This window comes from Choristoneura fumiferana, chromosome 9 (genome assembly GCF_025370935.1).
Source record: "Choristoneura fumiferana chromosome 9, NRCan_CFum_1, whole genome shotgun sequence".
In the NCBI taxonomy this organism is placed as follows: domain Eukaryota; kingdom Metazoa; phylum Arthropoda; class Insecta; order Lepidoptera; family Tortricidae; genus Choristoneura; species Choristoneura fumiferana.
Window position 1 is genome coordinate 11,264,524 of NC_133480.1, and position 21,644 is coordinate 11,286,167.

The 21,644-nt window shown below is 40.1% G+C and overlaps 4 protein-coding genes and 1 long non-coding RNA gene across 5 annotated transcripts; 3 read left to right on the forward strand and 2 right to left on the reverse strand.

Annotated features, from left to right (window-relative positions):
• Positions 1–637: 637 nt before the first annotated feature.
• LOC141430831 (sn-1-specific diacylglycerol lipase ABHD11-like) lies at positions 638–3,048 on the forward strand. The gene is made up of 3 exons (XM_074091689.1): positions 638–1,149; positions 1,829–2,205; positions 2,863–3,048. The coding sequence occupies exons 1-3, from the start codon at positions 766–768 to the stop codon at positions 2,996–2,998; spliced, it is 897 nt and encodes a 298-aa protein (XP_073947790.1). The 5' UTR covers positions 638–765; the 3' UTR covers positions 2,999–3,048.
• An 889-nt stretch (positions 3,049–3,937) lies between these two features.
• Positions 3,938–5,700, forward strand: LOC141431255 (sn-1-specific diacylglycerol lipase ABHD11-like). The gene is made up of 3 exons (XM_074092357.1): positions 3,938–4,445; positions 4,750–5,117; positions 5,418–5,700. The coding sequence occupies exons 1-3, from the start codon at positions 4,011–4,013 to the stop codon at positions 5,554–5,556; spliced, it is 942 nt and encodes a 313-aa protein (XP_073948458.1). The 5' UTR covers positions 3,938–4,010; the 3' UTR covers positions 5,557–5,700.
• A 1,066-nt stretch (positions 5,701–6,766) lies between these two features.
• LOC141431253 (phenoloxidase subunit 2-like) lies at positions 6,767–18,667 on the forward strand. The gene is made up of 12 exons (XM_074092355.1): positions 6,767–6,941; positions 8,250–8,445; positions 9,698–9,806; positions 9,980–10,100; positions 12,075–12,283; positions 12,419–12,671; positions 13,271–13,423; positions 13,831–13,965; positions 14,419–14,600; positions 15,088–15,230; positions 16,238–16,473; positions 17,488–18,667. The coding sequence occupies exons 1-12, from the start codon at positions 6,831–6,833 to the stop codon at positions 17,716–17,718; spliced, it is 2,079 nt and encodes a 692-aa protein (XP_073948456.1). The 5' UTR covers positions 6,767–6,830; the 3' UTR covers positions 17,719–18,667.
• Positions 10,107–12,065, reverse strand: Dph1 (diphthamide biosynthesis 1). The gene is made up of 2 exons (XM_074092356.1): positions 11,393–12,065; positions 10,107–11,131 (listed from the first exon to the last, which is right to left on the reverse strand). The coding sequence occupies exons 1-2, from the start codon at positions 11,940–11,942 to the stop codon at positions 10,107–10,109; spliced, it is 1,575 nt and encodes a 524-aa protein (XP_073948457.1). The 5' UTR covers positions 11,943–12,065.
• On the reverse strand, positions 18,015–21,215 carry LOC141431256 (uncharacterized). Its single transcript, XR_012451708.1, has 3 exons — positions 21,023–21,215; positions 20,314–20,355; positions 18,015–19,687 (listed from the first exon to the last, which is right to left on the reverse strand). It is a non-coding gene; the product is annotated as an uncharacterized lncRNA (long non-coding RNA).
• Between the last annotated feature and the right edge of the window lie 429 nt (positions 21,216–21,644).

The window sequence follows — 21,644 nt, forward strand, 5'->3', positions numbered from 1 at the left end:
CCTTAGCGCTACTCATCTATTTTTCAATAGGTCCACCCGCTCCGTGCAAACCGCGTCAGGTAGAATAGGCCCTTTAAGACATTGTATTTTTTATTTATTATTCGACTGGATGGCAAACGAGCAAGAGGGTCTCCTGATGGTAAGAGATCACCACGGCCCATAAACATCTGCAACACCAGTATTGCAGATGCGTTGCCAACCTAGAGGCCTAAGATGGGATACCTCAAGTGCCAGTAATATCACCGGCTGTCTTACTCTCCCAACACGCCGAAACACAACAGTGCAAGCACTGCTGCTTCACTAGCCGCTTCACGAACTTTTGGGCTACTTTCTGCATGAAAAATTATAAATTGCGAAATGTTAACGAATGTTTTCGTTTACTTTAATACACGATTCAAAACCTTCGATTCGCATTCGCAAATGTCAGAGTTGACTATTCGTATTCGCATCCGCGAATCTGAGAAGTGAGAAACAAGATATTCGATCGTTACATCAAATAAGATGTATTTATACTTTAGTAGGCCAACCTTTCAAATACAAAGTAGTTCGTCTACGGGAAAGCGGGAGGGTACCATATCTAGTCATATTCATATACATGTATATATCTACGTTGGACATCAATGTTAATTATGACGTATGTCTGTCTATAAAATTATTGATGCCTCCAAAGTAGAAAAAGCAAATAGAAAGAAAACTCTAAATTATTCAAACATTTATATTATGCTTTGACTTTAAAGATAGTGAAAGATAACCGGAAAGTATGGCATGAAGGCTATACATCGTCAACGACAATGCTTGATTTTATGGCGCATTTCTACCATCAAAGTGCTTCACCGGTCAGCTGTTGACTTAGCTCACAAAATCCACGGGGACAACGAAAGTGGCGGTGCTCCCGTAGTAGTTCTGCACGGGTTGCTAGGCTCCAAAAGAAACTGGGAAAGTATGTGCAAGATGATCGCCTCTTTAAATCGCAAGGTAGTCGCAGCGGACATCCGAAACCACGGCGAAAGCCCACACAATAGCTCCCATACCTACCCAGAACTAGCAGCCGATGTGTCAAAGCTAATAGATTCACTAGCGCTGAAGCAACCAGCCGTTATAGGACACAGTATGGGCGGCAGAACCGCCATGACGCTAGCACTTACTGAGGTAAATCCCACTTATGTTATAAATTCCAAAGTTTGTGAGTGAGTTTGTTTGTTACTTCTTCACGCTGAATCTGCTGGACGGATTTGAATGAAATTTGTAAAAAAAAAAAAGTTTATAACCTTAAACATAGGATACTTTTTATCCCGATATTCCCGCGGGATAGGGATAAAATCTTGAAATACACCGCTGGGCTTAGAGTCATAAAATTTGGTATGTAGGTAGCTGGACGTCTGGAATAATAAATAGGCTACTTTTTATACCGATAATCCCGCGGGATCGGGATAAAATCTTGAGATCTTAAATGCTAGGATTTAAAACACGAAATCTGGTGCGGGTGTCTAGCATGCAAATATTTATAAAATCCACGACGGAATTTACGGTGATTCCTGTGTGTAGTCCCGTAATTTCAATCAACAGCCCGATCTAATGGTTTACGCGTGCGAAGCCGCGGGTAAAGTCCAGAGGGGCTACTACGAAACTCGAAGTTCATATCGCACCGTCCCTTTCAGTCGCGTATTAAATGACATAAGTATCAGCGGGACGGCAACATACGAAGTTCGAGTTTTGCACTTCGTGATATAGGGCCAGGTTGATGTCATCGGCACAAAAGTACGGACTCTGCTCATAATAAATATATTTTGATTCAAATACAAAATCATAACAGTCACTTTTGTTCCAGCCACAAAAAGTTTCTAAACTCATAGCAGTCGACATTTCCCCCGTCTCAACAGCAGGCATTCTAAACGATTTCTTTCCGAAGCTCATAGATCAGATGAAGGCCGTGGATTTTTCTGGTCAACAAAAAAGTACTGTGACCCAAGCGCGAGGTTTCGCCAGGCAAAAGTTACTGAGCTCGGGCATGTTCGCGGACGGTGGAGGCATCCAGTTCATCCTGATGAACATTGGCAAACGGGGCGATACGATTGGTTGGATGTGCAACTTGGACGCGTTAAAACAGCATTTCACAGACATCGCGACGTTCCCCGAAGCGTTGAAGAGCAAGCAATATGATGGACCGGTCTTGTTCATCGGTGGAGACCAGTCGAACTACATACCGCAAGTTGATTCCATATTTCAATAACAAACTTTAGTCACTACTTCCCTACTATTTTTTTAATATTATAAATGCGAAAGTAACTGTCTGTCTGTCTGTTTGATACGCTTTCACGTCGAAACCACTGAACCGATTTTGGTGAAATTTGGTATAGATATAGGTAGTTTGAACCCGAAGGATCAACATAGGATACCTTTTATTCCGGTAGAGGTCGCCACCGCGCGATAACCTATTAGCTACTGCTATACTACCCTTGCCATACTTGTGGTCACTGACGTCACATAAAAATTTTTGGTGATCATTACGGTATCACGCCACTGGTAGGTACTTACCGCCTTTTGTTATTATTGTTTTTTTTTCTCTGTCCCAATTTTACTGATTCAAAATGTCTAAGAACATATTTTTGCGACTAAGGCCGTTTGTAAACGTCCGTTGTTTTCACCGGACAACGGACCGTTTTTTTTTGCGGTTTTGTATAACTTCGTCGCCGGACAAGTGTCCGGTGCATGCATATACACACATTCATTGTAAGCCATACAAAACCGCAACTCCGGCATAAAAAACGGTCCGTTTTCCGCTTAAAACAACGGACGTCACGTGTCACAAGCGGCCTAAGTGTGACGTAACTTACCTTTGCCTGTTTGTTTCTTTAACTACAGACCGAGCGATATCGACGGTATCCGTGGCATATTCCCTAAGGCAGAACTTCAGTATGTTAAAGGCGTTGGTCATAACGTGCATGCAGAAGACCCAAGAAGTTTTTTTCAATTAGTTAGTAACTTTTTATCCAAGTAATCGAAAAGTGAAAAGTCTTTTTATCAATATTAAACAATATTTATTGTCTACTTTTGTTGTTTATTATTTTTTGCGCGAGAAAGTGGAGTTGGATGGCACAAGGACGCCTGCATGTCATCGCGAGATTGTTAAATCCACCAGATCGTGAAATTCATAGACTAGTCGTAGGCATATTATGAAACCCCGCCATTTCATGCTATGCCTAAGAGTTGGTTGGGAAGAATTAAAATAAGCAAATGTAGATATCCAATACACCTGAACTTTGACAAGTGTGGCACTTGATGGAACCCTGTCGCAAGGAGCTTCTGCTACCTTATTAAGTTTTTTTTCATTGCTGACTGCGACAGGGTTCTGCCGAGTGTCTTGTCAAGGCGGTCGTGGACAGGGGCCCCGGTGCATAGAGAAAGAATTGGACCATCAGCCCTCTTTCCAAGTAGCTTGAACTTTTATTGGCCTTCAAAAACATTTAAAAGCATTAAAAAAATGGATAGAGCCTGCAGGGCTACTATGAAACTTGAAACTCGAAGTTCGTGTCATGCGGTCCCTCTGACACATACTATTTAATACGAGAGCGAGAGGGACCGCTCGACACGAACTTCGAGCTTCGTAGTAGCCCTGCTGCTCACAAGTTTTTTTTTCCTCTTTTTCTTTTATGCTCCTCTCCTTTCAATGATTACTTACATGATCCACTGATGTCGGGGGCCCTGGTGCACAGAACCACCTGGCCATACGATAGCTACGGTAACAAGGTCTATACCTTAGGATAAACAATATTATTGATTATTTGATTTCTATATCTATTATATTATTATATACTATATTATTTTCTACTATTATATATTATATTATTATAGTATACAAAATATTGCCATTTATACCAATGTGTCGAACAGAACTCATCTTAATGTCACTACAATGTCAAATTTGACATACCACTGACTTCGTTTTTTTTTCACAAAATGACAAATTAAAAATATTCAAAATTTAATATTTACAATTTTTTCCCTTAAAAATGTTAGTTCGTAAGCTGAACCCCTCATTTTTCAATACATTTTTAAAAACATGTCCCAAGTTATCTCCCCAAACCATACGAGAACGCGCGACATTTACCTCTGAAAATTCTGAGACAGTTGATTTGGCTTATGCATCGTATGAGAGCACTGATAGTAATGACTCCAAAGTTGCTCCTTTAGTTATATTACACGGGTTGCTAGGGTCTAAGAATAATTGGAACAGTATGAGCAAGGCCATTCACCGGACTACGGGGAGGAAAGTGGTCAGCATAGACGCTCGTAACCATGGAGACAGCAGGCATTCTTCGCAACACTCCTACATACACATGGCTCATGATGTTATGAAACTGCTCAAAAAACTGGAGCTGTCCAAAGTGTCTGTTCTAGGACACAGTATGGGTGGCAGGACTGCTATGGTTTTATCATTACTTTGCGTAAGTTGAAATCTTCAGTTTTAACTGCTAGATAATGACATAAGCCAGCTGACTCTAAAAAGTTATGTTGTGACTAGATTCAGACATTTCCAATACAATTGAATGGCTCATGCAGCAGAATATTTCATAATACCTACTGTTTTTATCCACTAGTGCTAAATATCCAAGTTTTTGAAGTCCACCCTTAACTTGTCCCTTACTATAGCAATTTTTTCTGAGATATGGGCTAAATAAACAAAATTCTTCAATTTACTATTAATAATAACTTTAATTGTTCTTAAACTAATTAAAGCCATTGTTTCAGTCGGATTTGGTATCAAGTTTGATAATTGTTGACATATCTCCCGTAAAGACAAGTCCTCAAATATTCTCAATGGCTAATCTATTTGATGCAATGTCATCTGTGTCTGTCCGCCCTGGTATTGCCATGTCCAAGGCGAGGAAACTGGCTGACGAACAGTTGAAATCTATAACTCCAGATGTTAATTTACGGAACTTCTTGATAACAAACCTAGTTCAAACAAACACTGGGGCGTACACTTGGAGAGTGAACCTGCCGGCATTGAAGGAGAACTTTCAATCGCATATATCAAATTTTCCATCAAATTTGAAAGGATTGCAATATTGCGGGCCAACTTTGTTTATAGGAGGATCTTTGTCAGATTACATAGGGTAAGTTTACAGCATACAAATAAAATGTAATGCTAAATTAGTGAATTCCTTTTTGTCACCATGTTATAATGAGTTCTTGATAGGGAACTCTATATCTAGAGTACACTATTGTGTTACTAAGTTGAGCTAAACACTATTTATTATAATGGTCAAAATACCTACAAGTCAATACTAACTCTGATGAAATTAGGTAGTTTTATTTTTCTTTGCAAATTCTAAAACATATGGTGAAAAATAACACAGTACAATTAAGGGGTGCTTAACTTACAACAATTTCAATTTTTTTATTTATGTTTTCAGCAAAAATGACCTAAGAGATATACAGGAGTATTTCCCTCTTGCCGATTTGGTCTTTGTGGAAGGAGCGGGCCATTGGGTGCACAGTCAAAAACCAGAGAAGTTTCTCGATCTAGTATGCAAATTTCTCAAAGAAAAATAAATATTAGTCAAATGTAGTGATATTTAGATATAATAGTTAAATTATTGTGATTCTCGTAAAAAAATAGTCAACCATGTGATTGTTTTCAGCTGTATAAAGTATCAGTTTTATTGTTGTAAATATAGTTGTGTTAACAATTAAAAAGTATTATTTTATTGCCATACCCCAAAATAAGATTTTTGTTTTCAGACAATGTACCACACTAAATCTTTAATTTGAAAGAGGCAACAATTGCAGTTATAAAAATAATAGGATAAGTACTCTTAAGTGGGATGACCACTCATAACATTCATTGTGGCATATCAAATCATGCCTATACACCTCTTGGATTTCACACTAACATATAATAATAACATATAATAGCAACACATTTTACGATTCATTTTTATTTATATAGATTATTTTATATAAATTACATAAATAGAATCCTACACTAATACATATTATAAATGAGAAAGTTTATGAAGATGTTTGAATGTTTGCGACGCAACCACGGCTCAACGGATTTGGATGAAATTTGACACAGAAATATATACTTAATATTATAAACATGGATTAACACATTCACTGCCACCTGACTTCCACAGGTGCCACCAACGCACATGTGCGTTCAAGATGTATGAATAATTATGACAGTGGGACTGGGTGAAGTTCCTAAAACGCATATATGCGTTGGTGTCTTACACATATTTTTGTAACTTTGGCCGTGTCGATATCTTTGCACTTGACTGTACCTTAGATAATTTGACTACTTATCTAAGTGGTGTACAATAAAGAAAGAGTAATTTTATTGTAAGTATTGTATCGCGAAATATTGCATTATTCCCGCGGGGCAGTTATAAACTCACTTTTTGTCTGTCCCTGACTGAATGCTCCTCTCATCCACCCAAAGGTTGACTGGTAGAGGTCCCTTAAAGGGATAAGTTCGCCTATGTACATATATCTCAATGTTTGTTTACTTGTTTTGTACAATAAAGAGTTTACATGCATATTGTATACAAAGTCGTAGGCAATAGCTAGTTGCATTTTTCAAGTTTATTAGAATGATGTATTAATTTTGTTAGTTACAATATTGCTAACCACAACTGATAAAGGTTGATGCGCGCGCGCATTAGTTCCCACACTTTTTGTGTGGTTTTGCACTCCAAAACATGTTGCGCACCGGCTGGGAACATCCCTATAAAATAACCCTCGCGACCAAGTATCACCATTCCCACTTCACACATTGTGAAGTGAACACACCCTTCATCCAGTTTTGTTTTAAATAAAACAAAATGTCCAACGTAGTCAACAGTTTGAAGCTGTTGTTCGACCGGCCGAACGAGTCGTTGATAACTCCTAAAGGAGAAAACAACGCTGTGTTCCAGCTCAGTAACCAGTTCCTGGTAAGTACGCTTTCCCTCTAAATTCCATCAACATACCAACCTAACGTCCCACTGTTGGGCACAGGCCTTCTCTCAGGATGAGAGAACTTGGGCCGTGGTTCCCACGCGGGCCCAGTGCGGATCGTAAAATTAACACACACCATTGAATTGCTTCCCTGATTGTGCAGGTTTCCTCGCGATATTTTCCTTCGCCGTAAAGCTCGTTCGTATAAATTTTCGGGTTTTAACCCAAGATCCTCTGCATGGAAGGCCATAGATGAAACCTCCTCGGCCACCACGGCTCACACCTCTATTTACGCGTTTCTCATTTAGTGTCAGTGCAGTGCTATCATGCTTTTCGTAATAAATCAATTATTGTTCTCTCCTTATAACAGTAGCTTACGCCCGCAGCTTCGCCCCATTACTGAAATCACCTATCCTAATGCGGGAATTTCGAAAAATCCGTCGTTATTCTTTGTATCATAAAGGAAACCTCTTTCTTTATGCAAAATTTTGGCTTTCCTGGACCAAGGGTTTCCGCTGATGGGATTTTTCTTTATAAGTACAGTCGCCATCATGCAAATAGAAGCTCTCTAGGTCTTTAAAAAATCCAACTGAAATTAAGTGAATTGTTAAAATAGGTATATACGAACACGGCCGTCTTGTCTATCGCGCAAGTTAATAATAATGCCTGTTCTAATTAAAATAATGAGCACCTTGACTATTCCGATTCAGAGAACCATTTCCATGATAAGTCTTCATATGTAACACTCGGTAGAACCCTGTCACAGAGAGCCTCTGCTGCCTTTATCAAGGTTATTTTTTCAAATGCGGCAAATGCTTACTACAACAGGGTTCTACCGAATGCCATTCGAATTTGCCAAGGTATAGTACATATTGTTACGATAAAAGCTGACTAGAGAGTGACCCCTCAATCATCATCATCTTCAGCCGTAGGACGTCCGCTGTTGGACAGTCGAGGCCAAAGACTTATTCAGTGGCACAAAATTTGGCCCACTACTTCCAGGGCCAGATTTTTTGCTGCTCAGTATTCATTACCCTAGTACCTTGTCACTGTATGCCATCTGAAAATTTTATACCTACAAAAGTTCAAACATGAAGTGACAGCGATAAGGGAGTAACTAAATGTAAAGATTAAAAAAAAGTGCAAAGATATTTTTTTATTTTTTTTTATTTAGAAACAAACAGTCTCTACACAATAATGTTCCATACCAAAAAAAAAATACTGCGCATTTTAGACCTCGACTGGACATATTATGCCTCCTCCAGTTGCCAGTTGCTCAGATACTTACCATAATTTAATTCCAGCCTCCAGAATACACCAGCAATGGCATCGACCTCAACAATCGTTTCGGCGACGACGCATCCGAGAGGATCCCCCTCAAAGAACTGGCGCAGCCCCCGCGGTTAGACAAAGCGAAACAGCTGCCCCACGACGCAGACTTCTCGCTCTTCCTCCCAAGGCACCAGGAGATGGCTACCGAAGTTATTGATGCTTTGATGAGTGAGTAACTAAAATTTTGGTCAATAGGAGGCGGTCATTGAATTACCATCACGTATCTGGCGGATCAATTGGCTACTTCGACCATATCGCATTTAAAAAAAATAGAATATTTTACACAAGTAAAAATGCTAGTGTTGTGTTGAAGAGACAAACTGGAATGTGATGGTTTAACAGTCAAAGGCATTTTAGAACAGCGGATAGACAAATTGGAATTTGATGTGGGGCAAAGCAAAGCATGATGGATTTTTAACATAGACACAGAATAAGTAATAGTACAAGTCACATAGATAAATATTATTTTGGTGAAAAAAAACATTTTTAATACAAGCTTTTTGCTGCCTGTACTTGTATTGTCACTCAAACTACATTTGCATACCAAATTTCAAGTCGATGCCATTAACCGTTGAAGAGTATTTCAAGTCAATCCAACTACTGGAAATTGGTTGAATTTAACTTGCAAGATTTAATTACAGACAGACAGACAATGGGACAGGTGAAACTAAATAAAAGCTTGTAAAAGCGAGAATTTTTCAAAGCACGCCGCCCCTCAGGGCGGGCCTGAGGCCATACAAACGATTTTAGACGACCAGATGGCCTAGTGGTTAGGGAACCTGACTACGAAGCTTGAGGTCCCGGGTTCGATTCCCGCGTCGGGGCAGATTTTTGTATGAAAAATACGAATGTTTGTTCTCGGGTCTTGGGTGTTTAATATGTATTTAAGTATGTATCTATCTATATAATTATATTTATCCGTAGCTTAGTACCCATAACACAAGCTTTGCTAAGTTTACTTTGGGACTAGGTTAATTGGTGTGAATTGTCCCGTGATATTTATTTATTTAAACGAGCCCCACCGGGCCGACCACGAGCCAGGAGGGGTTGCCCACTTCGCCCATGGCTCTATATATTTTTGGTTTTATGTGTTATACTAATATTTTTATAAATTACCATCCTTTTCCTTCCCTTCCCGCCCCTCTTTTCGTTTCGCTTCCTTGCTCCATGCTTGGCAGCAGTGGAGCAAGGATTTGGTAATGATATATGGACCTCTGCAAAGAAGACCTCACTCAATCAATCAATTACTAATGTTTGGATGGCAAGGTGTACTATACATACACTATACCTAAATCAGTAATCAATACAAATAAAAAACTGGTAAAACCAGGTATGTAGCATTAATGCCAATGAAAAATAAAACGTAAGTTTTTGATGTGGTTTATTAAAAATATATAAATAAATAACCAATTTTTTTCAGATGTTCCTGAGAATCAACTCCAGGACTTCCTATCAACATGTACTTTTGCCCGAGTCAATCTGAACCCTCAACTGTTCAACTACTGCTATTCCGTCGCACTTATGCACAGGTACAAATCAAACTTTCTATTCAACAAACAAACTGTAAGCTTTTAATATCAGATTCAAATCAAACTTGAATTAATAATTTACTATTTTTCTATTTTTAAGTATGTACAACTTTCCCTTTATTATTTTAATGAAATCATTATAAAGCCTTATTAAGCTATATCACATGTTACAGGCGCGACACAAGGAGTGTTCCAATTCAGAACTTCGCCGAGACATTCCCTTCCAAATTTTTGGACTCCAAAGTGTTTAGCCAAGCCCGTGAAGTGGCCCGGGTCACCCCACAAGGAGCTGCAGTAAGTTTACTTTTCTTTCTTCTCCTTTCCTTTCCCTCCACAGCAATTGTCACACTGTTTATCACCATCTGAACACAATACTGGCTTATAATTTGGAGTCCAAGGTCCCAGGCTGGTGTTTGAATAGAAATCCATGGGATATGTTCCATCATCTTTGAGCCATTTGCTATTTCCAAGAGTCACTGAAAACTCATAAGGAGTCAACAAAGGCTTAGGGAATGCAGTCCCCCAGTCAATTGATAGTCTCGGGCATGCAACTTGCACAAATGCATCCAGGTTAAATAAAGATAATTTGCTTGGAAATATCTCAGATAATAGTATCTTAACATAATTCTTGTCTGCATTTCTTATTTGTTTCTCTAAATTACTTAATACTTTTGTACTTCCTTGTCTTCCTAGTGTTCCTAGTATAAGACCAAAATAGCCAGCATTCTCTGCTGTTTTCACCTGATTCTGTCTGTTTTCTTGCATTAAAGAATGCTCATATAATTCTGAGGTGAATTTCTTCTCATAAGGGTCATATTTAAAAGCAGGTATATTAGGATTAGCTATCATGATTGCTTCCAAGTGAAATCTTCCATCCCCAAGGTAAATGATAGCATCACAGTCAACTTTTGGTGCAGTGCAGCCGAGTATTTCACCTGGAGACAGTGGTCTACATTGCGGAACAGTCACAACATATTCATCACTCCTTAGCGTCTTTGCTATGGAATGTAGTGTTGTAACAAACTGAATTGTGCTAACTATTGCAAGATGAGATCTTTTTGGAAAGTTAAATTTGATTGTATCTATGAAGTGTGATGGGTCTATTTTGATGTCCACAAATATGTAGAGTACCTTTACGTCAGTGGTTTGGTCGATAGGTATTAGGCAGGAGTGTCCGTAGTGCACCAGCAAATCCACACCCAGCGTGGCGGCCGTGAAGTCGTCGATGCAGCAGGCACCATAAGTCACGTCGCCCATTATCACCGTGTCCGCCTCAGTGAACGCCTCGATAATATCGCAAAGGGTAGTAGCGAACATTGTTAACCCTGAAAACAAAACAAAATCTTTCAGGTGTATGTATAGATGACAGAATTAAAAAAAATGTATTGCTGCAATTGAAATAAAAAAATCTGGCTGGAAACCCAATGCTTTGAAATAATAAAGTAGTGAACTATTTAATTGTCAAATTTGATTATACATGATATACTAAACTAACTTAAAATTATAACTAAAAGTAAAATAAAAGTAACTAATAACTAAACTATAAAGTAGTTGTAAATCGAAAAACAGTTATAAAAGTTATATACCTTCTGGCAATTGCAAAGCCACTCGTTTGGCACTAACAGTCCGTATCCTCCATATAGTTTTGTGAACTTCAAAGTTGTAGTTTTGAGGCAACGATTCGCACGCTCTATTTAGTAGAGGATCATTCAATAACTCGTCGGGAATTTTGTTTAGAGAACGAATGTTAGGTTTAAAAGTTTTTCTTTGGCCTTCGGGTTTGGCTCTTACAACAACTACGCCTGGGTTCTGAAGTAAGTCTTCCATTTCATTAAAATTAACGTTAAGTTTCACACAAACACAGGAACTTGTAATATTACAGGTTAGATTTTTATAAATAATATAAACACGCGCGCTAAGAACTTGTGCAATGAAGTAATGAACTGGCCTACGTGACTTTTGCACACTTTGCGTTCCGCTATAAACTGTCAACTCATCGATGGAATCAATAAAAAAAGTGAGCCAATCACGTTTTTGTACGCAAGATTTTTGGACCTCCTTGATTTTTATTAAAAATAGAAGCGCTTTTTCAGTTTCCAATACAATTAGTCGTAAAATTTTAACTATTAAAATCATATTTTCATTTCAATAATTATAATCGCTTCGTGCGTTGAACGAAGAAAATAGATGACGGCTGTCATCTGTCATTGACTACATTACGCTCCATTTCACTCAAATATTGTTTTTAAAAATAACTTTCCGTTTCAGCGCAATCCTATTATCATTCCGCGAGATTACACTGCTACAGACTTGGAAGAGGAGCACCGCCTTGCTTATTTTCGTGAAGATATCGGCGTGAACTTGCACCACTGGCATTGGCATTTGGTGTACCCGTTCACAGCGAGCGACAGAGCTATTGTGGCTAAGGACCGTCGTGGAGAGTTGTTCTTCTACATGCACCAGCAGATTATCGCCCGGTAAGTTTTCAATAACTTATAAGTTATTGATAATTAAAATTTGTATAGTATGTCGTTGAACATAGTTATTTGTTTGAATACCTACTTGATTTAATAAAATTATTATTATTTACTTATTTATTTTATAAATTTTAGTTACAACGGTGAGCGCCTAAACAATTCTCTGAAACGGGTAAAGAAGTTCGGCAACTGGCGTGAGCCAATCCCTGAGGCTTACTACCCTAAGCTAGACAGCCTGACATCGTCACGTGGTTGGCCGCCACGACAGGCTGGTATGCGTTGGCAGAACATTAACAGGCCCGTCGACGGTATCAATGTCACCTTAGACCAGATGGAAGAGTGGAGGAGGAGGTTGGAAGATGCCGTTTCGACCGGCCGCGTTAGACTGGTAGGTTTTAGATTGTTTATTCTTTGGTTTTAGGTTTTAGTCCGGCAAGTGCCTCCCTCTAGAGCATGAATACCCATCCTTTATTTCGCCGAGCCTCCCCGAACCAATTAAAATAATACTATTTTCATGCCCCCCTTAAGTTTCAACAATAATAAAAAACATTTTTTGCGATTGAATGGCAATTCGTAACAGTTTTTTTTCCGGTAATGTAAACGTACCTATTACGCCCCTCCTGACATGTCTCTACCCCCCTGTGCCCCCTTGGTTGGGAAGTCCTGCTCTAGAGGCTAAACTAAAGCTCTGTTCACATATCCAATCCAAAAAAACAACAAAAAGAACTCTTGTAATGTCATGCTAATGCTATAATTTTCGTGGAACCGCATCCCCGGAGCGGTGCAACTTAATGGCGAGCCAATCCCAAATGGCGGCAACGCACCTGTGATACCCCTCGTGTTGCGGGTGTCAATGGGCAGCGGTGATTGCTTCTCACGAAGCGAACTTCAGCGAGCGAAAAAATAAAATGGTCCCTAAAAATGGCTTAGCACTCAGCTGCTTTTTTTTATGCGCAATACCCTGACTCCGTTATGTCGTTTATACAGCCGAACGGATCGTTCCGACCCCTCGACATCGACACACTAGGCAACATGCTGGAGGCTAGCATCTTGTCTCCCAACATCGATTACTACGGCAGCGTGCACAATAACGGACACACCTTCTCCGCCTACGTACACGACCCGGACCACCGGTATCTTGTGAGTCTAAGCTTAAGAAAACTTTTTTTTTTTTCAATCTTGGCTGTATGGCCTAAACTCCCTAGACGCGATTTATGAAAACATAAAGGCAAAGGGATGGGCAGGCTCAGCTGTAAGCTTGTCTTGCCTAGAACGCATTTATCGCTATCTCGCGGGAAATTTCCACGATAAAACTCCCCAGGGTTTCCGCTAAATCATATCAGCAGTGTGTGAAGAGAAGTAACAGACAGAGTAGTACATTCGCTTTTGTAATATTAGTAAGGATATATACCTACCCACTGTAAGCCTATTAATATTTGTGGAAATAAATAAATGTCTAAGCTCTTTCATTCTGAGAGGAGGCCCGTGCCCAGCAGTGGGACGTATATAGGCTGAGATGATGAAGGATTGTTATCGTCGTTCTGCAGGAATCGTTCAGCACAATCGCAGACGAGGCGACGACGATGCGCGACCCGCTTTTCTTCCGCTGGCACGCCTGGATCGACGACTTCTTCCAGAGGCACAAGGAGTCCGACGCCGTGCGCCGCTATACGAGCTCCGAGGTATTACCCCAAACGGGGGCTACTACAAAATTAGAAGTTTATATCGTAGCGTCCCTCTCACTCTCGATTAAATAAGATAAGCGTGAGCGGGACGGCAAGATACGCAGTTCGAATTTTGCACTTCGCAGTATACGACCAGAGGGGCTACTACACCTACTACACTAGCAACTCTACTGTACTACTACTAACTCGAAGTTCGTATCGTACCGTCCCTCTCACTCTCGTATTAAGCTATTTTTTATTCAAAATGTCGTTAATAGTATGCTATGCCGTTAACCGCGTGGTTTTAGCGCGCAGTCTCTTTCACAAGCGATACTTTGAAGAGGGACTGCGCGCTATAACCGCGCGGTTAGATGCACAGTGCGTACGTAGCCTTAACTATACATTAGAAGGCGAAGTGCACTATTCGAAAATAATAATAAAGAAAGTTTAAAAGTAAAACTTTAATTTCAGCTTGAGAACCCGGGCGTGGAAGTGACATCAGCGACCATCGAGAGCCAGGGCGGCCAAAACAACACACTGAACACTTTCTGGATGCAAAGCGACGTGGATCTGTCCCGCGGGCTGGACTTCTCCAACCGTGGGCCCGTGTACGCGCGCTTCACTCACCTCAACCACCGGCCCTTCCGCTACGTGTGAGTCGCCTTTACTTTCATTCTTTTATTTTTATAATCTCAAAGTACAAAATAAAAAACACGAACAAAAGATACAAACAGCAACATTTACAGTGAACTGTAAAAATTAAAATTTTGCAAGATAGCCACATAAATAGTTCCGTTTTTTAGGGTTCCGGAGCCAAAATGGCAAAAACGGAACCCTTATAGTTTCGCCATGTCTGTCTGTCTGTCCGTCCGCGGCTTTGCTCAGGGACTATCAATGCTAGAAAACTGTAATTTTGCACGGATATATATGTAAACTATGCCGACAAAATGGTACAATAAAAAATTCTAAAAAATGTATATTTTAAGGCTACACGCAGCGACTTGCATGCGCAAATGTTTGTGCAACGAGCACAAGCCATTTGTGCTCGTGCAAATTGGAATTTGCGCAAGTAGGTATGATTGGCCGTTTAGCCGGACTTAAACCGATTATTGTCATAACATTTATCTGTCGATGCTGTAGTATCAACGTGAACAACACGGGCAGCGCCCGCCGCGCCACGGTCCGTATCTTCATTTCCCCCAAGAACGACGAGCGCAACCTGCCGTGGCACCTGAACGACCAGCGCAAAATGTTCATCGAGATGGACCGCTTCGTCACACCACGTATGGAACCCTGGCTCTTTATAATCTTCCAGAGTTTATGCAGACCAGTAGGTTTAGGTATAGGTGGTGCCACGATAGTTGAAGTAAATGATTACACGACATGTTTTTGTGTGCGTGACCTCAAGTCTGGTGGCACTACCTATACTATACCTATATCCTGATGCTAGGAAAATTTAGGCAACCTGGTACGGTACGGTGGGAACCGAGTTGTTACGATTGTAGCGACTCCTATTGCCATCTAGTGAGCAAATATGTAAACTCAGAATTCCACATTGTGCCATCGAGGTATTGAAGTTTCTCAACTCGGACGCATGTATAAACTTTTGACGCTCTTCCTTCGGACTTGTCTCCAGGCAAAACATCTGCCTGGAGAGAGATATCTAGCTCTATTGTAACTTCTCCCCACACCATCTTAAATTACCGGCACATGAGGTATTCTATTTGAGCCTTCTCTGCTGGCAACGCATCAGCAATCCTCTAGTGTTGGGTATTCGTAGGTTAATTAGTCAGTTGCCCAAACGCTCATTTGCCATTGCCACCTTTTTTCATAAAATAAGATGTGAAAATTTTAATTTTTAATAAGTACAATTTTTTTTGTTGACTGTCATGTCATCCAAACTACATTTCTTTGCCAAATTTCAAGTCGATGCCTTGAGGAGTTCCGTCCTGTGGAGACGATCCTAGCCGGACCATCAGGATGACACGCAGTCAGATTTTTTGTATTGTCACGAGATTTAGAGGCTGTTTCACCATCCATTGATTAGTGTTAATTAACTGACGGTTAAATGTGATGCCGTCGCTCTATTTGTTTTGTTCGAATAGACAGAGATGGCATCACATTTAACCGTCAGTTAACATTAATCAATGGATGGTGAAACAGCCCCTTACATAAGTCAATCCGACCACTGGAGGTGCATCAAATTTAACTTGCAAGATTTGACTCGTGCAAACATACACTGCAAGTTAATAAATAAAAGCTTGTTTGTAAAAAACATGTACTTGTTCAGTAAACGCCGGGCAGAACACCATCACGCGTCAATCCACACAGTCGTCCGTGACGATCCCCTTCGAGCAGACGTTCCGCGACCTGTCCGCGCAGGGCGAGGACCCGCGGAAGCAGGACCTGGCTTCCTTCAACTTCTGCGGCTGCGGCTGGCCGCAGCACATGCTGGTGCCCAAGGGGACCGAGGGCGGCATGCCTTACCAGCTGTTCGTGATGCTGTCCAACTACGAGTTGGATAAGGTTGGTGAAATTCCTTAAGATTGTTATTGCCCATCACCCAGACTCTCGCGAAGCACCTTTTCGAAACTCTCGGAGTCTTGGCGAGTGGAGGCCAGCCATCCACACTCGATTTAACTATTCAGTTGCCCGGTACATCTACTTTCCTCTCTCCTTTGACTCGCGCCCGAAAAATCGACACAAAGCGGAGCGACAGCGAAGCGAGGCGAGAGACGATGAAGGTACACGTGCGCGCCGTCCTCACTCTCGCACTCGCGTTCCCTCGTGTAGCCTCGTAGAGTCTGGATGGGGCATTAACGTATTACTGGCTGCCGGCTGAAATGCCCGAAACTGCTTCAGGGCCTACGCTAGCTCGCGCGACTGTACGTCGTTTCATGTGATCGAATAGAGCACCGCGCGCGAAGCGGATCTGTGCTATTAAACTTATTGAAACAGCCGCGCCCGCACCAAGCCGTTCACCCGCGCGACTTAGCGGAAGCAGCCATGTGTCGCAATTGTATGTGTAGCTACACTCAAGGACTCGCGGCGACCCATATTTACCTACGCGCAATCTCGGTCTCGGTATCATTGAGTCAGGGAGGAGCAGTCTCTACGTGCAGAATTTACCCGCTTTCTCTGCTTTGCTTCAATGAAAGCCCCGACATGGAAAAATGGCTACGCTCAAATACTGGTCGCTGCGGCGCGGTGAACCAGCTAGGCCGCGATCTGGACTTGAGTTGTTGCCCCGCTATCCGCTAGCGTCCAATCCGCAGCCTTTTTACCATTCAATGTGCTGTCTACCTATATACAGACATTCATTAGCTAGCAGTAGGTACAAAAATTAGTAAAAAACTTTGTATTAGTAGGTACAGAACTACACCTCAAATTAAATTTTGACTAGTTGACAAGATTAATTAGAGCGGGTCGGTACTCGTACCTAACTAATCAACCCGTTTTCAAATTCAGCCCAATTTGTGTGGTATTTTTTGAGTGAGATGTGATTTCAAAACTCGGTCTAAATCACGAAAATGCTCGCAGGTGGACCAACCCGATGGCACGGAGCTGACCTGCGACCAGGCCTCCAGCTTCTGTGGTCTGAAGGACCGTCTGTTCCCCGACAAGAGGGCCATGGGCTTCCCCTTCGACCGGCCCTCAGCCTCTTTCACCAATATTACGGACTTCAGCAATCTTCCGAACATGGCGCTTACTGACATCACCATCAAGTTCCAGAACACCACTGAAGTTAATCCAAGAAATCCACGCACTTAGATCGAATCTGATAACAGAGGGGGCAGGCTGCCCCCTGTAGTCTGTACCACAAAAGTTACAACTTCCTACAAATCGACATAACAAATTTTTAAATTTGCCATAAAAAAAAAGTGAAATTTACTTATGTGGATTTGTAGCGCTTGTAACGTTTGTTGTACAGGGACCTACAACTCTACTAAGCTACGCATACATATTCTTTGGAACAATTAAAAAACAGGACCACATACAGTTTACAAGAATACGATCGTACAAAAGTGAACACACTCTCAATATTTGTGATATTTTATTTTGTTTACAGATTACACATATTTTAGACTCGACGACTAATGTGCAGTTGTGGCACCTAAATATGTGGGGTAGAACAAAAAGTCGACCTTTATCTTTTGCGCTTGAAGTCGGATCCCACCCATTCGAAGTAAACTAGTAGAGTTGTGCGGTCTAGGTACCAAGATCATGAGGTACTAAAACTCAAGGTATCTTTACTGTCGATCTATGGACTTAATCTATTTTGTTTAGCTTTACCAATGCCACATGAATATTCTTACTTGAATCTCCTTTCACTAGCATTCATCAGAACATTGGCTCAAGCTGCACTGCGAGTCTACCACTCTTGGATTCACAATCGTTTTCTCTACATGCTTCTTTCTATCACAAGGTATAGGAAGATGATATAAAGAGATGGTGAATGCGATTACGAACGCCCAGACGTTAAGCAATAAGGCTCCAGGTTAAAGGCTACTCAAAGTAGATGGCATTGTCAAATGGCTTTTGATTTTCCTGAAGGTACATGGAAAGGTACTGTTTGTTAGTATTAAAAAATAATTAAGTAGCATTTTAAAATAAGAGGCTGATAAGATTAAGTGTTGGTTGATCTGTTGTAACTATGTATTGTACATTCTGTAAATAAACCCGTTTATAATTAAGTAAATAATAAAAGCAAATTAAGGAACTATGACTTTTTTCTAATCCAACAAGGATTTACCGGCTTACCTATTGCCAAGACAGGTTAACCGTTTTCCAACATGATGTTAAAAAATCCTTTACAATAGTAAAATAAACCCACTTTAAGACTACAGATTACTAATATGATACAAGTGAAAAAATATAATTCTGTAATAGTACATTGTGTCTTAAGGGCGGTAAATAAGGAATTACGAACGAGATTCTATTAGAAGCCCGAAGTCGAAGACTGAGGGCTTTAATGAGTCGATGTTCGTAATTCTAGTACCGCCTGTGCGACATACAATGTTTTTCATCACATTTGCGAGTAAAATTTTATATTTGTAAAAGAAAAACTTTAATTGTTCCAAATATTGGCGATACCTTAGGCTGTGCTCATGGCAGCGCCGCCCTCCCCCTCCCTCAGCATGCGCCGCAACGTGCGTGTGCATGTGGTCCATGTTAGTAGTCCTGCTGCAGCAGCGCGCGCACGGGCCACGGGCACGGCGCAGCAGTACAAGTACGCACATTGACTCATTTACCGACCTTGGGCTTCATGACAAGAACATTAAGTACGCGAAATGAATCATTTACCGACCACGGGTTTCATTACAAGCACATTAAGGTCGAGGGTTTTATTTGGGGGGTTGCAACCAAGGTAGCCTGCATGTTATGACACTGTTTACGAGCAAGTGTGATGAAAAATAAGTTTTGTAGGGAAGTTACAAAAAAACTTTTTTTTTAATTTTCGATGTAGTGGATGTTTTAATACCATGTATAGAAATAATATTAAGCTTTTAGAATGATAGAAACACAGCAAAATTTAAGTTAACATTTTATTACTCATATTCATATTAGTCTTCTTTTCACTAAAACTCATTGGCTCCCCCTTGGTTTTCTCTCACAGAACAAATCTCCAATGAGATATGTCCAAATTTCTTTTAATTCCATTATTTCCCTAAAAAAATATATTCATCCCAAGTCTAGAATGAGCCCCATTCTTGATGTCTTCTTGTGCCAGCCCTTGAACCTGTGAAAAAGACAAGACTGTTTACAATCTGATAAAGATAAGATACATTGAGATTTGGACATTCAATAAATCAGGCCTATCATTTTACTATCATGTTGTTATCAATACAACACATTTTCGGCTCGTGTTGGTTATCATCATAATTTTTATGAATATAATGCAGGGGTCCAGTACTTCTTAAAAATAGGGGTTTTTTCTTGTAGGTACATAATACATAATAATATGTTATAATTGTTACCAAGAAGATTGAAGCTAACATAAAAGAAGCTATGTACACACTGAGTATAATAAACAATGTGTTTTTCTTGAATTCCATTAACTTTGACAGGCTTAGTATATTGATAGAAACTAACTGGTGATAAACGTTTTCAACAAAAAGAAAAAAAAAACAATATTCCAACTTCACAATCATTGTTAAAAGTCAAATTGTAAAATTCAAAACTTGAGGAGAGACATTAACATGATACCATGATACAGTACAAGAGGGCCAGCAAAAGAACTCTCTTTTTTTAACCTTCTTTTGCTAAAATATGTGTGAATTAGTTACGGACTTAAGATCATAAATCAAGAAACTTTATGCTGCACCACTGTGCATAATTAATTATTCTCATAGTATTGAAACATACCTCTTCATATCTCTTCCAAACATACTACCCCGATATTGCAATCTGAAAAAAGCAAAAATATTCATGTTAGTTCGAATACACAACTAATGTAATTACGAGTAAGCATTTAATGAATATCAGGCCTATCATTTAATATCACGTGTTTTTCATATAACACATTTTGGCTCTTGTGTATTTTCATCATTTAACCTAGTATTCAGAGAGGTGCTCTACTAGCTTTTGGTTTATACTGGAAGCTTTGTTTAGGCTTATGTAAAGATACTAATTTCTAAATTAGTGTTATAATCAAAGTGTTACCTACGAACCTCAAACATAACCTACAAAAAAAGTCGAACGACAGAACACATAAAACTGATTAATTTAGGACGTGCTCTCAAGATTAGGAATGGTATAGCTGACACGCCTAAACAAACAGGCGGAAGTATTTTCGGAAGCGATCGATAACATTTGCTTAGGAATGTTCGCCGTTTTTCTAATCTTATCTAGCCCTCCCAAATCTTGACGGAATACTTATCTTGGATTTCATAATCGGCTTGGCCAATCTTTGCAATCGTTAGGGTTATCAATATATATTTTTTAATTATTTATCTAAATATTATTTGGCTTCTGTTAATGGAAAAAAGGACGTGTATAAAACAGAGATGAGATGAACACGTGTCTTCACTAAGGGCACGAGGTTAGAAGTTATTTAAGTTATAATTATAAATACCTGATAAGATGATTGTCAGTCCCCATTGTTCTCTTGCTAGTCAGTAAAAATAAAAGATCTGCATTAAAACTTTAACAAAATTCAAGCCGCAGCGACTAACGAACGAAACGACAGCCTGCCAGCTAGCTGCAAAGAGAAAGAGAAAATAACCTTAATAATAGAGGTGAGACGTATTTACTGGAATAGGTTTTGGCTTGGGCTTGGACGGGTGAGTACGCGTTCCCGCCCGCGATTCTTTTAGCGTACGAGTATTTAGGAGTACGGCGGCTGTCAACGTTCCGCCAACTTGAAAACAAGCTTTTATGTACACTTTTTAATTGAAAAATTTATAAAAATTGCTGACAGTCCTAAGCCTGTATGAAGTATGAAGGGAAGATTTTAGTCGGTATTTAAAATTTTTAAAAAATGAAGTGTGTAGACTGAACTGTGACGTGGAATTCAATTTGTTTTGTTCGATAATATTCGTAAAATTACTTTAACTAGTACGATGTATACGCAATCACGGGAGCGTATTTACGGGAATCATTTTGTTTACGCAATGAGTCAATGAGGGCTATCGCGTATGAATTCGCCACTAGAGGCGCTAGTGTAGCGTGAGGTCTCCGAAATGTCAAATCTCATA